A 17,735-nucleotide genomic window follows, 5' to 3' on the forward strand; every position below is an offset into this window, starting at 1 on the left:
TTTTTACATGGGGTCGCAGAATCCATGCCATTGGTGGACTAGAAAACATCTCATTTGGAACGGACGGGAAGCGACGTTTGTAAAAATAATAATTATAATCAACAGCTCTCTGTTCAACCTTTAACCACAATCCAGCGATCATTCAAAAACGATGAAGCGAATGAATTGTGGAATACGGAGTCGATGTCATCGCGTACGCAACCACCACGTGCCCGTCCCACAGAATCATTTAGCCAAGCTGCAACCTTCGAAACCCCGCACAGCGGTATGCCCATGTTTCGTAGGCACGAGTGGGACACGCTGTGTCCCTGCATGTGCACGAGTGGGACACGCTGTGTCCCTGCGTGTGCACGAGTGGGACACGCTGTGTCCCTGCGCGTGCACGAGTGGGACACGCTGTGTCCCTGCGTGTGCACGAGTGGGACACGCAGTGTCCCTGCGTGTGCACGAGTGGGACACGCAGTGTCCCTGCGCGTGCACGAGTGGGACACGCTGTGTCCCTGCGCGTGCACGAGTGGGACACGCTGTGTCCCTGCGCGTGCACGAGTGGGACACGCTGTGTCCCTGCGCGTGCACGAGTGGGACACGCTGTGTCCCTGCGCGTGCACGAGTGGGACACGCTGTGTCCCTGCGCGTGCACGAGTGGGACACGCTGTGTCCCTGCGCGTGCACGAGTGGGACACGCTGTGTCCCTGCGCGTGCACGAGTGGGACACGCTGTGTCCCTGCGCGTGCACGAGTGGGACACGCTGTGTCCCTGCGTGTGCACGAGTGGGACACGCTGTGTCCCTGCGTGTGCACGAGTGGGACACGCTGTGTCCCTGCGTGTGCACGAGTGGGACACGCAGTGTCCCTGCGTGTGCACGAGTGGGACACGCAGTGTCCCTGCGTGTGCACGAGTGGGACACGCTGTGTCCCTGCGCGTGCACATGCATCGGAGTGGTCTCCATTAAGTCCAGCGACTAAGGGGGAGAGAAGACATCGGAGTCGATGGTGGGATACTCTGAGGCAGATCTGTGGTCTCCGCGTGAGTCTATGGGAATGTCTCCAAGCCTATGACAAACTTTATGGGTCAAAGCTTCCTATGTCTTGACTTAAAGCTTTCGTGACTGCAGGAATTTATATTATTTGGGTCTTTCGATAAAGTCACGTAGATAGGTTAAAAGAAAATAACAAAAAAAACGTTTCGATCGCAACACAAGTGTTCGTCATCAGGAAGATGATGACGAACGCTTGTGTTGATGACGAATGCTTGTGTTGCGATCGAAACGTCGTAGTTTTTTGTTATTTTATTTGAACCTATCTACGTGATTTCACCGAAAGAATATAAGCTTCCGATGTGTTGTACATTGAATTTATTTCGCACCGTACATAGCCAACCGTGCTAATTGTAGTTGTGTTGGTCTCCACGTGAGTATATCTCTGGGCCTCTGTGTGAATCTGTGGCGAAGTGAGCCTCTGTGTAAAAACAGATGGTGGGACGCTGCTGTCAGTACAGTTCTTAGAGGTTGCGAGATGTTAACTACTTCACCTGGTATACAAGAGGTCGTGCGTTCGATCCCAACCCTGACGCCTGTTGTATATTTCCAGCTTGCATGTTCTCCCCGTGGTAGCGTGGATTTTTCTTTCGGGTCCTCCGGGTTTTCCCTTTACATTGAGAAACATGCGTTTAGTAGTATTTGGCTTCTATACATTTCCACATGATAAGCTATTGTTTGTGGCCAGATCGCTTCTGAAAAGGAGCTATACATAGCTCAGTGGGCTTTACCTGGTAAAATTCAAAGTGTTTTTATACTCTCCTTGTAGAAGCGCGGCACTCGCGCTCGATAGAAGACGAGCAAAGTCCGCTACCCGGTCACGAGCACAACGCCTCATTGCAGGAACGACGTGGAAGTCCAACGAACCCAAGCCATGCAAACCTTTGGGCGACTCGACGAGGGCGGACGCAGGCTGGGCAACGTCGGGCTACGACCCCCCCTTCTCGCCCCACTCCGGGCGCGGTCGTAGCGACCGATCGCCGGAGCGAGCGGGTTGCATTCGCAGCCGCCACCGCACGGAGGGCGTACAACAGCCAGGAGTGCGCGATGTCCGAGTGATTTTGAAGCCGCCGTGAAATACGAGGCGCTGTGCCTGGGGCCGTGTGAGGACCTTTACGGGCAAGGAACAAAAGACACAGTGGCGCAGCATCGGCGTAATGTTTAAACCGCGCGTTAATCATTGCCCAGCTGAGCTTTGAGTTTGCAATTACAAATTTATTTAAGCAGATTATGAGCACAACAAACTGGGGGGTGGGGGGCATAGGGCATGTGTAGCACAAAAACACACACAGACACAGACACACACACCCCAAGCGGTTTGATGGTCACCGTTTGCGGTCACGGGGTTGGAGATTAAATTGACGGTAAAGGTGCAACGCTGCGGCACGAACGGAAATGTTGGCAGGAGGCCCTCCGTCGCTGGAGGGAGCTCGAGAGAGCCCCTGTGGAGGGAGTTTTTGGCCTACTCTTCCACGATGACCACACATCCTGGAAGATGTACATATTTCAACATTATTTAATTATTTTAGTTCCACTTTTATAGTTCTGCTCGCTCTGCCAACCTCAATGCAAAATAATCTTACTTTGCTCGTTACTGGCACGAATTGTCTCTCGACAATTGTGTCACACGCACAATGTCGTGAAATCGGCGGGGTGGCTTAGCCATCCATGTCATCTCGAGTAGTGGATCTCCTCGTATAAGATGATGATGATGATGTCACGTACACGTAGAATACTCTGAACCGGCTCCACACCCAAGTTGCCAGGTCAAGATCCAACCTGGCCACGTGGCAGTGCTCCACAAAACCAGAGCTGCTGCTGCGATGGTGACAATATGTTAATTACCTCTCCTGGTATACAAGAGGTCGTGGGTTCGATCACAACCCTGATGCCTATTGTATATTTTGAGTTTGCATGTTCTCCCCGTGGTCGCGTGGATTTTTATTTGGGTCCTCCGGCTTTTCCCTCCTCATTTATAATGAACGTGCGTTTAGAGTATTTGACTGCTACAAATTCCACGTGATAAGCCACTTCGTTGAGTGATCATTTGTGGTAGCCAGGTCGCTTCTGAGAAAGAGCTACAGAGCTCAGTGGGCCGTACCTGGTTAAATAAAAAGTTTTGTTTTAGTTTAGTGAGACCATGTGACACTTCTTGCTCTGCCCACTATTTAAAACTATTAACTATTTAATAAAAATATGAACCATTTCGTAATATTACAAAATTTGTACTATTTTATTTTACTAGGCAAGGCCCGCTGAGCGATTTTTCAGAAGCGACCTGGCCACAAATGATAGCTCAACGAAGTGGCTTATCATCACGTGGAAATGTATAGCAGCCAAATACTCTACATGCGTAACGTTGAGTCTAAATGTGGAGGGGGAAACTGGAAGACCCGGAGAAAAATCCACACGACCACGGGGAGAGAGACACGCAAACTCCAAATATACAGCAGGCGTCAGGGGTCGGGATCGAACCCTCGACCTCCTACATACCAGGTGAGTGAGCGCTATTAGGAAGCCACTGGAGCTATGTCATTTTAAATCTGTATTGAAAACTCATTTTTTTTTCCAACTGCTTTTTGTGTTGTCCAACCCCCGCACCTCCAATTAGCATGGTTGGCTACGTACGGTGCAAAAGAAGTTAAACATTCGTAGGCAAAATCTCGCCAACGTGGTGCCCCTTTTCTTTGGCAAACAGGGCTGCGACACAACTCGGGAACCGATTTTAAATCACAGGCGGCCGAGAGCCTGGACTCGAACCCAGGATCGACACCGGGCCATGATGAGCGTCTCCAGGCCATGGTGAGCGACACCGGGCCTCGCGGCGGGCTTCCCCCCGCATCGCCATCACGCGTTGAGGTACTTGGCGTGGTGCAGCACGTGGTCGTCCATGAAGGTGGCAATGAAGTAGTAGCTGTGGTCGTAGCCCTGTGCACACCGGAGGGTCCACAAAAAGGTGTCAAGAGAACCAGGCTCATGTTAAAATGCGCGTTTAAGAGTATTTGGCTGCTATAGATTTCCACGTGATGATAAGCCACTTCGTAGGTCAATCAATTGTGGCCAGGTCGCTTCTGGAAAAATATCTGTGTAGCTCAGTGGGCCTTACCTGGTAAAATAAATAAAAAAGTTTGGTGTAGTTTAAATCGCGGCACGCACACACAGGTGGCTCCGCACCTCCTGTAGCCTGAAGACGGCCGGAACCTTGGCCTGCGTACACGCGGCCAGGAAGTTGTCGGGCAGCAGCTGCCCGGCCGAGAGGAACTGGTCGTCCTTGCCCTGGTCAACGAGGATGTCGAGTGGTGGACCCGAGTAGGCGGACACCAGCAACGTGGCATCGTAGGCCTGTGCGAACAAGACGAAGCGGTTCATTTAATTCCATATCCCGTGATGGCGACCCGGAAAATACGCCCGCGCCGGACACACTGCATCCAGTACACCACCTCTCGCGACGGCTGTGGCTACCACGAGTCACGTCCCACCTACTTCAGTTGATTGGCAAACTGGTAAACATTTCTGCGCCCTAAACACACCGCATCCAGTTTACCTTTCGTTATTTTCTATAGCTGTGGCCACTGCTGGCCGCGTGCCACCCATTTCAGTCTACCAGCAACCAGGTCAATAATTCCACGGGCAGCTTTGCTTCCGAGGCGCAATGAGATAGGGCGTGGTCGGTGGAGAATTACTTTCAGTGACCCATGACCCGTGACGCGATAACGCACCTTCCAGGCCTCGCGGTCTTCGCCAAGGTAGCCCGCGAAGGCCTTCTGGCCCCACGGACACTCCACTGGGTTGCAAATTGGCGCGAACGCCGACACGGACTGGGTGCGGGCGGGTGATGGGGGGGGGGGAGAGGCAGAGAGGGAGTGGTGAGATCGGCAGTCCAGCAATTCGGATGTTTAGGTCGGTATTCTTAGTCAAGGCTCAGGCTTGGCTCAAGTGATCCAGCTCAAATACGTGCTTTACCTGAGTTGACTCTGAGCAATGGTCCCAGCCATGCGCTCAAGATTTCCATGAGCTGAGCCCGAGGTGAGCCACAGCTGAGCCGTTCACTCTACGCATCTTTGAAAGCGACCGAGGCGGTTCAAGTCAGAGCGGGGTTTACGTTAGTGGAGACCGAGCCAGAGCCAAGCCGCAACTTGAGAGTACGGCCCTGAGAATCGGGTTACGCTGCCCATGGTCTCCGTATTATACAATGCTCCGTGCTTTGTTCCCCCTCCCGTACTCCCCGTTCACTTCACGGCGGATCCTCACCCTGTACATGCCGGGGTTCCTCAGTGCGCAGACCAGCGCGCCGTGCCCCCCCATCGAGTGCCCGAAGATCGACTGCTTCTCGGCGTCCGCGCTGAACGACTCCTTCACCAGCTTGGGCAGCTGTGGAGGCCACGTCCGCACGTCAACACTCAACGCTTCACCCGTTCTGCGTAGCACTTCGATGTTTCCGCGCCCGGCACCCCATGTCCAGTATATCGCATCATCTGGATTATAAAACGGCGCTTATTTTCGCTGTATCCAAAAGTAAATGTTGCGGGTGCGTCTTTATGATATGGAATATAAAATTGGGTTTTCTGGTAGACATGTTTTAATTGTGTGAATTTTTCTCTGGGTCCTCCGGTTTTCCCCTCTAGATTTGGAATTAACGTGCATTTAGAGTATTTGGCTACCACTATAAATGTCCACATGCTAAGCCATTTCGTTGAGCTATCATTTGTGGCCAAGTCGTTTCTGAAAAAGAGCTACATAGCTCAGTGGGCCTTACCTGGTAAAATAAAAACAGTTTAGTTTAATCTAGTTGACAACAATGATCTTCCAGAAGACATCTCTCCCCATAATAAAGCATCGCGATCACAATCATCTTCTGGAAGTCACCGAGCTGGCAACGCTCAATTCTAGAGGTCGAACCCAGGTTTTAGCCGCCTGCGGTTAAAGTTGGGTTCTCAAGTGTAGCGAGTTGATGGTGTCAGCCCGGTCACGAATGACTGAACAGAAACAAAAACTTTAAATTACGTCAATTTATGTTCTGCACTCGATCAGTTTTACTGTCATGCAATGAATATTATATATATATTTTTGTAATGTTTAACCAGGTGTGAACTCAAGAGACAAGGGTAGTCTCATTTGCAAGAGTGTCTGGGAAGAGCCGGTAGGAAAAGCGCTTCCCTGGACCATGTGGAATAGTGGAGCAGAGGTCGCTTTAAGGATCTCGAATGGTAGCTCTGCGATATCCGCTTCCACGGGCCATTCTCTAACATGCGAGGGCCGCGCTGCACTGCGAGATTTCCGAATGGGGACTTCGTCAAGTGACACGACGCCGATAGCGCCACTTGGAATAAAATTGTGGAGGTGTAAAAAAAAAAAACCTAAATCTATTAGGACAAAAAAAAAAGCATCGATGCAGAAGCGACGAGTTGGGCACGTCGTTCCGCCCGCAGCGCGTCACCTCGCGCGTGACGTAGGAGTACATGCGGTAGTGCTGGCTCCAGGGGTCGCGCGTCGCGTCCACGTAGAAGCTGGCTCCCGAACCGAAGTCCCAGCTCTCGTCCTCCCCCTCCACGTTACAGCCGCCTGAGTGCGCCGACACACGGGTTTGGGGTTCCATGTTTTCTTTCGGGTCATTCCATGTAGTTAAAGTAGAAGTAGTTTTATGTCAAAATCCTGGTCATTATATCACCCCTCAACACCCGACAAGGTTGCCAACGTTTACAACGATATTATTATTTATACGTGCCGAGGTATTGATCAAATTTTGACCGCGAAAGCTCCTCCGCCTCACCGGAGGGTTACAGGTACGACGACATTTCGCTTGTTCTGCTTTGAGCTTCGTGACGTAGGGAATTCGGGAATGGAAACTGTTCAAAAGTGAGTGAACATTGCGCGGCAGTGGCGCCTTGCAGTTGATGGTGGTGATAAATTGTTATGATGATGTTATGATTAGAATCATGATGTTGGTAACAATGCCACCATTGACGCTGGTGGTAATGATGCTCGTAATGACGCTGGTGATAATCGAAGAGAGCATGGATGCTGTTGATGCCACAACCGACGACGGACGATGTCGTCGGTTGGTGACGAGTGACGTTCGCGTCGATGCTGGTGATGATGGCGACGGGATGTTGGGCGCGCTGCTGCTGCTGCTGCTGCTCACGAGGGCTCGTGTCAGGCGCCACCACGATGAGGCCGTGCTCCGACGCCAGGCGCTGCACCCCGGCCTTCGTCACAAAGTTCTGCTCGGTGCACGTGAGGCCTGGCAGGCGTGGCGCGGGGGGGCGATGTGGGCACAACGTTAGAGAGCAAACATGGGCTGAGACACACACAGTTCATACTTCACTCGTCGGTACCACCTGGCAACGCTTTAATGGTTCCAATTTCTTTAAGAGGCCAATTAGAGGAGTGAATTAAGTGATAACCACTTGATGCGATTGGGTTATCACGTAGTTCACTTGTATTCACCGTATAAATAAATCGGTATGATGAAAGTAATGCAACCTTAGGCGGTACCAATTTCTGCTCTGGCCCACAAACTAATCGCACCTCCGAATAGCACAGTTGGCTACGTACGGTGCGAAAGAAGTTCAACATACGTACACGCACATAACCAGCTCACGCGATGTTGTGTGCCAGCATCATGGTCCAAAATATGCTCAGTCTGAAAAATTATTCCGCAAATCATCATCATAATCAGGATTACGCGTAGCAACATCGCCTCTACCTACTGGCAAACTATAGCCATCTGGGAAACGCAGCGCTTTCCTTCGCGAGAGGCTTGCGCTATGAGAGCGGCCGCGAATAGAAAAATCACAACAATTGTCATCATCCATAATACAGGTTTTTTGGGTTAGATCGCGTAAATATGTGTCCTTAAAACCCACCACCACCCGACACAGCCAACTAGTAAGGGTTGTCACGTAAACAGAACGTGGCCAATTCGTCACGAGTGTGTTGGAGAGCCAAGCCACAACATTTACAATCTTGGCTCTCCAACACACAACCGGTGTGCTGTACTAGTGACGAATTGGCACGTTCTGTTTACGTGACAACCCTTACTAGTTGGCTGTGTTGGGTGGTGGCGGGTTTTAACGGCATTTGTATATTTACGCGATCTAACCCAAAAAACCTGTATTATGGATATTGGTCGCGCAAGCCTACGTGTTAAATTGTCGTTATCGTTATTATTATTAATAACGGTTTCTGAGTGGCGGTGGCGGTAGTCTGCCCATGCTCGGGTCACCTGATAGCCAGTAGAGAACTGGGCACTTGTGTGTCTCCGCTTTGGGCGGCAGGTAAATGCCGAAGCGCATCTTGCACTTGAGCTCCAAGCTGCGAGTAGGCGAGGGGGCACGCGGTGGACGGGGGAGATCGGGGAGGGGAGAGATGCACGATGGATGAATACAGCTTTATTTATTTATCCATCCATAATATCCAGCAGAGCCACACTGAGACTTCAGACTCTTTTTCAAGAGGGTCCTACTACATTCGATTTTTGTTTTAAGGTTTTTTCAGCCAATTAATGATGAGTGTTTATACACGAGGGAGGAAACCAGAGAAAACCCACACGTGTTGGGGAGGGGGGGGGGGGCAACGCCCTATACCCGGACAGATGAAAACAGATGGCAACTAGGATTCGTCACAGTCCCAATGCTACAACGGCCATGCCTGCTTGAGCGTCGTTCTAAATGCGAGTTGCGCGCTGGAGGTGGACCTTGCTCCAAGGGAGGGTGGGTCCAGTCCCATAATAAAACGCCGTTGGAATAAATTCGCCCTCCGTTGTGACCGAATTTAAATATTGCGTTTTATATTCATCCAGGTGGGAGGTTGAGTGCTCTAGCGAGGCCTCCAGTTGGATGGAAAATTCACGGTGCTGCTGCTGTTACCAATAATGATCATGCTGTTGCTGCTGTTGATGAAGCTGTTGATGAAGCTGTTGCTGCTGTTGATGTTGCTATGCCTAATGTTGTTGCTGCTGATAATGATTACAATAATTATGTTGCTGATGAGGATAATTGCAGCAATCTATACTTTAAGTCTAACTGCCCCTTTACTTCAGATTTAGTTTAACCAACTTTGGAATTTTAAATTCCCAGTGGTTCGTGCTTGTACTCTCACCGATGACACAGAGTTTATGCAATAGCAAACCTTCTCTTCCCTGTCACCTTGCCCCCGTCTGCTGCCTTTTTGTACAAACATCTTGCCATGGTGGCGAGATGTTAACTCCCTCGACTGGTATGCAGGAGGTCGTGGGTTCTATCCCGACCCGATGTGTATATTTGGAGTTCTGGCGGTCTCTCTCTCCCCGTGGTCACGTGGATTTTTCTCCGGGTCCTCCGGTTTTTCCCCTCTACATTTAGAATCGACGTACGTTCAGAGTATTTGGCTGCTATAAATTTCCACGTGATAAGCCACTTCGTTGGGCTATCATTTTTGGCCAGGTCGCTTCTGAAAAAGAGCCATTGAACTCAGTGGGCCTTACCTGGTAAAATAAAATAAAAAAAATTCTACTCAAATTAAATGACTCTGCTCCTCCTTCTGGTGGTGTGCCACGGGTACAGAGCCATACGTTCACTGTAACCGTCTGGCAATTGGTAAATACCATACGACCTATTATACCCTTACACAGGAGGTCCAAACGCTATACACCAAGCAACAAATGGATCACCAGAGTAAACACGCGGTGATCATGTTTTGCCGGCCGCTTTGCAAATGCCATACAAAAGAAAAGACAGGAATCCATGCTCTTTGGTTCTTTCGGTAAAGTCACGTAGGTATAAAATAAAATTTATTAAATCACGACGTTTCGGAAGCAACACAAGCGTCCGTCATCAGGTGGGACAGCTGCAGCAAGGTCTAGCAGGGTCGCGGTTACGATCAGATCGAGATTAAAAGTCAGGAAGTACCTCTCATGTTCAAACACCTTCTGATATCCTTCAAAAATCCGGTTGCTGGAAATTTCCACCAGAGCCATGGCTGGGTCCTGTGGAGGTGAAAAGACATTGGGGAGAAAGGCGTCGATACCAATGTTACGTTTCGGTGTCGCATCTTTTGGAAATGATAGCAACAATATTAAGGTCACTATATTTGTCCCGGAAACTCGCACTCTCGGATAGAGTCCTGCGACACTGGGATGGTTGACCAATCCCATTAACGAGTGGGAAGAAGCTGGAGAACCCAGGAGAAAACCCATCAAGCATGCAAGGGAATAACACTAAAAACTCCACACAGATGGATTCAATCCATTTGCTGTACTGCAAGTTTTATGGGTTTTGCACAATAAAATCCTTCTACCAATTATATTCCAAATGTGATGGCGGAAACAGGCCAGCGTGGGGAGGAGACGGCGACATCTTTGGGAAGGGCGGCCTTCATCCAGCAGTGGATTGAATGTGGCCGATGACGCTATAACAGTACTGTAGTACAGTAAAGTGTGATATACTACAGCAGGGTCGCGGTTACAATCAACAGCAGCAGCAGCAGTCGGTGCTGCAGCAACCACCATCAATCCTCTGCTGGATGAAATTCTTCCCTAAGCTAGCTCCGTCATCAGCAATCACCATCAATCCTCTGCTGGATGAAATCTTTCCCTAAGCTAGCTCCGTCATCAGCAACCACCATCAATCCTCTGCTGGATGAAATTCTTCCCTAAGCTAGCTCCGTCATCAGCAATCACCATCAATCCTCTGCTGGATGAAATCCTTCCCTAAGCTAGCTCCGTCATCAGCAATCACCATCAATCCTCTGCTGGATGAAATCCTTCCCTAAGCTAGCTCCGTCATCAGCAATCACCATCAATCCACTGCTGGATGAAATCCTTCCCTAAGCTAGCTCCGTCATCAGCAATCACCATCAATCCACTGCTGGATGAAATCCTTCCCTAAGCTAGCTCCGTCATCAGCAATCACCATCAATCCACTGCTGGATGAAATCCTTCCCTAAGCTAGCTCCGCCATCAGCAAAGACCATCAATCCACTGCTGGATGAAATCCTTCCCTAAGCTAGCTCCGTCATCAGCAATCACCATCAATCCACTGCTGGATGAAATCCTTCCCTAAGCTAGCTCCGTCATCAGCAATCACCATCAATCCTCTGCTGGATGAAATCCTTCCCTAAGCTAGCTCCGTCATCAGCAATCACCATCAATCCACTGCTGGATGAAATCCTTCCCTAAGCTAGCTCCGTCATCAGCAATCACCATCAATCCACTGCTAGATGAAATCCTTCCCTAAGCTAGCTCCGTCATCAGCAATCACCATCAATCCTCTGCTGGATGAAATCCTTCCCTAAGCTAGCTCCGTCATCAGCAATCACCATCAATCCACTGCTGGATGAAATCCTTCCCTAAGCTAGCTCCGTCATCAGCAATCACCATCAATCCTCTGCTGGATGAAATCCTTCCCTAAGCTAGCTCCGTCATCAGCAATCACCATCAATCCACTGCTGGATGAAATCCTTCCCTAAGCTAGCTCCGTCATCAGCAATCACCATCAATCCACTGCTGGATGAAATCCTTCCCTAAGCTAGCTCCGTCATCAGCAATCACCATCAATCCACTGCTGGATGAAATCCTTTCCTAAGCTAGCTCCGTCATCAGCAATCACCATCAATCCACTGCTGGATGAAATCCTTCCCTAAGCTAGCTCCGTCATCAGCAATCACCATCAATCCACTGCTGGATGAAATCCTTCCCTAAGCTAGCTCCGTCATCAGCAATCACCATCAATCCACTGCTGGATGAAATCCTTCCCTAAGCTAGCTCCGTCATCAGCAATCACCATCAATCCACTGCTGGATTAAATCATTCCCTAAGCTAGCTCCGTCATCAGCAATCACCATCAATCCTCTGCTGGATGAAATTCTTCCCTAAGCTAGCTCCGTCATCAGCAATCACCATCAATCCTCTGCTGGATGAAATCCTTCCCTAAGCTAGCTCTGTCATCAGCAATCACCATCAATCCACTGCTGGATGAAATCCTTCCCTAAGCTAGCTCCGTCATCAGCAATCACCATCAATCCTCTGCTGGATTAAATCCTTCCCTAAGCTAGCTCCGTCATCAGCAATCACCATCAATCCACTGCTGGATGAAAGTCGGCTCCATCTCTCGGGTCAACAGGACGAAGCGACCCACCCCGAGTGAGCCCACACGACGACACGCGAGGCGACTTCGTGACCATCGCAGCTCCACGTTTAATAAGCCAAGCAATGACAGCAGCATGTAGCATAGCGTGATGTTATATACACACACAGCATAGCGTGATGTTATATATACACACACAGCATAGCGTGATGTTATATATACACACACAGCATAGCGTGATGTTATATATATACACACACAGCATAGCGTGATGTCATATATACACACACAGCATAGCGTGATGTCATATATACACACACAGCAGGCGTGATGTTATATATATACACACAGAATAGCGTGATGTTATATATACACACACAGCATAGCGTGATGTTATATATATACACACACAGCACAGCGTGATGTTATATATATACACAAAGCATAGCGTGATGTTATATATATACACAGCATAGCGTGATGTTATATATATACACACAGCATAGCGTGATGTTATATATATATACACACACAGCATAGCGTGATGTTATACATATACACACACAGCATAGTGTGATTTTATACATACACACACAGCATAGCGTGATGTTATACATACACACACAGCATAGCATGATGTTATACATACACACACAGCATAGCGTGATGTTATATATACACACACAGCATAGCGTGATGTTATATATATATACACACAGCATAGCGTGATGTTATACATACATACACACACAGCATAGCGTGATGTTATATATACAGCATAGCGTGATGTTATATATACACACACAGCATAGCGTGCTGTTATATATATACACACAGCATAGCGTGATGTTATACATACACACACAGCATAGCGTGATGTCACACACGCACAGCGTAGCGTGATGTCACACACACAAACAGCGTAGCGTGATGTCACACACACAAACAGCATAGCGTGATGTCACACACACACAGCATAGCGTGATGTCACACACAGCATAGCGTGATGTCACACACAGCATAGCGTGATGTCACACACAGCATAGCGTGATGTCACACACACACAGCATAGCGTGATGTCACACACACAGCATAGCGTGATGTCACACACACAGCATAGCGTGATGTCACACACACAGCATAGCGTGATGTCACACACACAGCATAGCGTGATGTCACACACACAGCATAGCGTGATGTCACACACACACAGCATAGCGTGATGTCACACACACACAGCATAGCGTGATGTCACACACACACAGCATAGCGTGATGTCACACACACACAGCATAGCGTGATGTCACACACACACAGCATAGCGTGATGTCACACACACACAGCATAGCGTGATGTCACACACACACAGCATAGCGTGATGTCACACACACACAGCATAGCGTGATGTCACACACACACAGCATAGCGTGATGTCACACACACACAGCATAGCGTGATGTCACACACACACAGCATAGCGTGATGTCACACACACAGCATAGCGTGATGTCATATATACACACAGCATAGCGTGATGTCATATAAACACACACAGCATAGCGTGATGTCATATATACACACACAGCATAGCGTGATGTTATACACACATAGCGTGATGTTATACACACATAGCGTGATGTTATACACACATAGCGTGATGTTATACACACATAGCGTGATGTTATACACACATAGCGTGATGTTACACACACAGCATGGCGTTATGTTATACACACAGCATAGCGTGATGTTATGCACACACATAGCGTGATGTCACACACACACATAGCGTGATGTTATACACACAGCATGGCGTGATGTTACACACACACACATAGCGTGATGTTACACACACACATAGCGTGATGTTACACACACAGCATAGCGTTATGTTATACACACAGCATAGCGTGATGTTATGCACACACATAGCGTGATGTTATGCACACACATAGCGTGATGTTATGCACACACATAGCGTGATGTTACGCACACACATAGCGTGATGTTACACACACACATAGCGTGATGTTATACACACAGCATGGCGTGATGTTACACACACAGCATAGCGTGATGTTATGCACACACAGCATAGCGTGATGTTATGCACACACATAGCGTGATGTTACACACACACATAGCGTGATGTTATACACACAGCATGGCGTGATGTTATACACACAGCATGGCGTGATGTTACACACACACACATAGCGTGATGTTACACACACACACATAGCGTGATGTTATACACACACACACATAGCGTGATGTTATACACACACACACATAGCGTGATGTTATACACACAGCATGGCGTGATGTTACACACACAGCATGGCGTGATGTTACACACACAGCATAGCGTGATGTTACACACACACATAGCGTGATGTTATACACACAGCATGGCGTGATGTTATACACACATAGCGTGATGTTATACACACACAGCATAGCGTGATGTTATACACACACACATAGCGTGATGTTACACACACACAGCATAGCGTGATGTTATACACACAGCATAGCGTGATGCTATACACACACATAGCGTGATGTTATACACACACATAGCGTGATGTTATACACACACATAGCGTGATGTTATACACACACATAGCGTGATGTTATGCACACACATAGCGTGATGTTATACACACACATAACGTGATGTTATGCACACACATAGCGTGATGTTATACACACATAGCGTGATGTTATACACACAGCATGGCGTTATGTTGCACAGCACACAGCGATGGCTATCCCAACATAGCTAGACGTCCTGTATGAAGCGTTAACGACCGCGATGGCCGAGAAGCAGCACGGCAAGGAAAGAACCGCAAACCGCACGCGTGAAAAGAAACACCACCACTGCCACCAACTTCACCACCACCACACCGTCACCACCACCATCACCACCACCACACCGCCACCACCACCACACCACCACCACCACCAACTTCACCACCACCACACCGCCACCACCACCACCAACTTCACCGCCACCACCACCACACCACCACCAACTTCACCACCGCCAACTTCACCTGCCGAGTGATCCGCCGCAAATAGTTCGCGCCCTACCCGTGGTGTGGCCGCGGCTGCTGCTGCTGCCCCCGATGGCACCGCGCGTCAGTGCTGGTGGTGGTCTATTTAAGGGTCGCTCGGTTGGGACGCACTGTACAGGGGCCCCCGCACTGTACAGGGGGCGCGCCCGCACTGTACAGGGGGCGCGCCCGCACTGTACAGGGGGCGCGCCCGCACTGTACAGGGGGCGCGCCCGCACTGTACAGGGGGCGCGCCCGCACTGTACAGGGGGGTGCGCCTCCCGCACTGTACAGGGGGGGGGGGGTGTCCTCCCGCACTGTACAGGGGGCGCGCCCCGCACTGTACAGGGGGCGCGCCCCCGCACTGTACAGGGGGGGGGGTGCGCCCCCGCACTGTACAGGGGGGTGCGTCCCCCCCGCACTGTACAGGGGGTGCGCCCCCGCACTGTACAGGGGGTGTGTCCCCGCACTGTACAGGGGGTGTGTCCCCACGCACTGTACAGGGGGTGTGTCCCCCCCCCGCGCCTGCTGTTGCCGTTTGTCACGTGGGGGCGGCGGGAGCGGTGGCGCAGCGGTTAGCGCAGCACCACCGCCACTACCCCCCGAGCAGTGCCGGATGAAGCTCGCGCGGGGCTTGTAGCAAATGTTGTTAAGGGGCCCTGAATAAAAAAAAGACGTAAATATCAAAACACAATATTTTAACTTGCACAGTAAAGTAATTTTATTTTTTCATTTACTAAACAGCCAGATAAAACGACAAATCGCTAACCTTAAAAACTTAGTGGTTCATAAAAGTTGAAGGCGGTATAGTACTATAGTAATAGAGCAAGTGCAGAATCACTGAACCTGAATTGATGGCTTCAAAGCATTTAGCGCGGTGTGCCCTTGAAAGTGCGGGGCCCGTAGCTAAAAGCAGCTGCTACATATATAGTAGCCACTACTACTACTGCTACATATATAGTAGCCACTACTACTACTGCTACATATATAGTAGCCACTACTACTACTGCTACTACATATGTAGCAGCTGCTTTTGCTACTAGGATAACCCCGCACTGCCCCCCCCTCCTCCCGCAACGAGCGACCCAGCGCGTGAGCCGGGAAGCTTTCATCCAGCAGTGGAGTGATCTCGACAAATTGCATTGTGGGGGATGCGAGGGAGTCGACGTTTCGCTGGAGCCCCCTCCCCCCCACGTTAGTGACTCGTGGGGCGCGCCCATTGGGCCCGGCAGCTCTCCAGTCGCGACGATTGTCCGAACCATGCCCTGGGCCTCCCCTAGGTCGACTCAGCCTCAAATGAGTACCTGGTGCCCCGGCGATTTGTTAAGGCGATGTTTTTTGTCTTTGTTGTAACGTGTTCTTTGGTTCTTTCGGTAAAGTCACGTAGAATGAGAATAAAAATAATAAATTGATAAAATAAAATAACAATAAAATTCTCACGACGTTTCGGCCACAACACAAGCGGCCTTCATCAGGTGAAGGGACGAGACTGTCTGGAGGACAGCGCTGGAGCCAAAAATATAAAAATATATAACGCTTTTTCGCTCCAGCGCTGTCCTCCAGACAGTCTCTGATGAAGGCCGCTTGTGTTGTGGCCGAAACGTCACGAAAGCTTTAAATCGAAATTTGTTGTAACGGTTTAAACGTGGACCCACGGAGTAAGCGAAATCACTGCGGTAGTCTGCGAGCGTTCCACGGAGAAGGAACAGCACGACCACACTGAACTCTCCTCTCCTGAAGCCCTCTCTCTTGGCCAGCAGCAGAGACTGGCAGTGGACTCCGGAACACGCTGCTGCCATACACAATAATATAACACTGTCGTAATAAAATATATTGGCAGACTTTCCATATCGGTCCCTCCACATAAAAATATAACGTAATTTTGCACGCAAAAAAATCCCATATATCACTCCTCCCAACAATAAATATATCGTATAAAGGCATGGAATTATTATAAATATATATTTTACGAACCCCATCAGCCACAAAGTAAAGTAATTGTGCAGAATCCAGGCAGCATTGTGGCAACAACAGCAGCAAAACTGAATGGGTTTCAACATTCGCTGTCTCATCAGCAGCAGTCAGGCGTTGCTTGCATCAAAGCTGGTGATCTGCCAGACGTGTATAGACAAAGACCCTCTGTTATATATGGGTCATACTAGTTCGACTCATAACTAAACTGAATATTGTAAAACATAACACGAAATAATCATTAGTGTTTCGATTTAAAGCTTTCGTGACTGCAGTGATTCATATTCTTGGTTCCTTCGGTAAAGTCACGTAGAAGGGAAATAATAAAATAAAACAATAAAATTCTCACGACGTTTCGATTGCAACACAAGCAATCATCATCAGGTGTGAAACCCACAGCAAGAATGATTGCTTGTGTTGCAATCGATACGTCGTGAGAATGTTATTTTTTATTATTTTATTATTTCCCTTCTACGTGACTTTACCGAAAGAACCAATAATATAATAATCATTAGCGTGTTTGTACAAAAGCAAGCAGACAATACGTCTCTACGTACAGTAATGTATCTGTCCCTACACACAACAATGCAAGTATGTTTACACGTC

General features: G+C 49.1%; 1 protein-coding gene across 3 annotated transcripts; it reads right to left on the bottom strand.

The window, feature by feature from the left end:
• Positions 1-2,230: 2,230 nt before the first annotated feature.
• ESD (esterase D) lies at positions 2,231-15,343 on the bottom strand. 3 transcript variants are annotated; one of them, XM_076052401.1, is made up of 9 exons: positions 15,196-15,343; positions 9,925-10,001; positions 8,262-8,350; positions 7,179-7,277; positions 6,474-6,598; positions 5,288-5,407; positions 4,756-4,854; positions 4,211-4,378; positions 2,231-3,964 (listed from the first exon to the last, which is right to left on the bottom strand). In XM_076052401.1, exons 2-9 carry the CDS (start codon positions 9,990-9,992, stop codon positions 3,884-3,886), a joined length of 849 nt encoding a protein of 282 aa, XP_075908516.1. In that variant the 5' UTR covers positions 9,993-10,001; positions 15,196-15,343; the 3' UTR covers positions 2,231-3,883. The 3 variants fall into 3 exon arrangements, with proteins under 3 accessions (XP_075908516.1, XP_075908517.1, XP_032830922.2); XM_076052402.1 differs by having other exon boundaries at positions 15,159-15,334; XM_032975031.2 differs by lacking the exon at positions 15,196-15,343 and adding an exon at positions 12,087-12,335.
• Positions 15,344-17,735: the final 2,392 nt, after the last annotated feature.

The sequence above is a fragment of the Petromyzon marinus genome, chromosome 55, assembly GCF_048934315.1.
Source record: "Petromyzon marinus isolate PM22_M1 ecotype Great Lakes invasive population chromosome 55, UKy_Petmar_22M1.pri1.0, whole genome shotgun sequence".
NCBI classification, from domain to species: domain Eukaryota; kingdom Metazoa; phylum Chordata; class Hyperoartia; order Petromyzontiformes; family Petromyzontidae; genus Petromyzon; species Petromyzon marinus.

Coding starts and splice junctions, on each gene's coding strand:
- ESD (XM_032975031.2), bottom strand. Junction 6,599..7,178: donor GGCGCCTGACACGAGCCCTC/GTGAGCAGCAGC, acceptor CGGCGCACTCAG/GCGGCTGTAACGTGGAGGGG. Junction 5,408..6,473: donor ACTCCTACGTCACGCGCGAG/GTGACGCGCTGC, acceptor TGGCCTCCACAG/CTGCCCAAGCTGGTGAAGGA.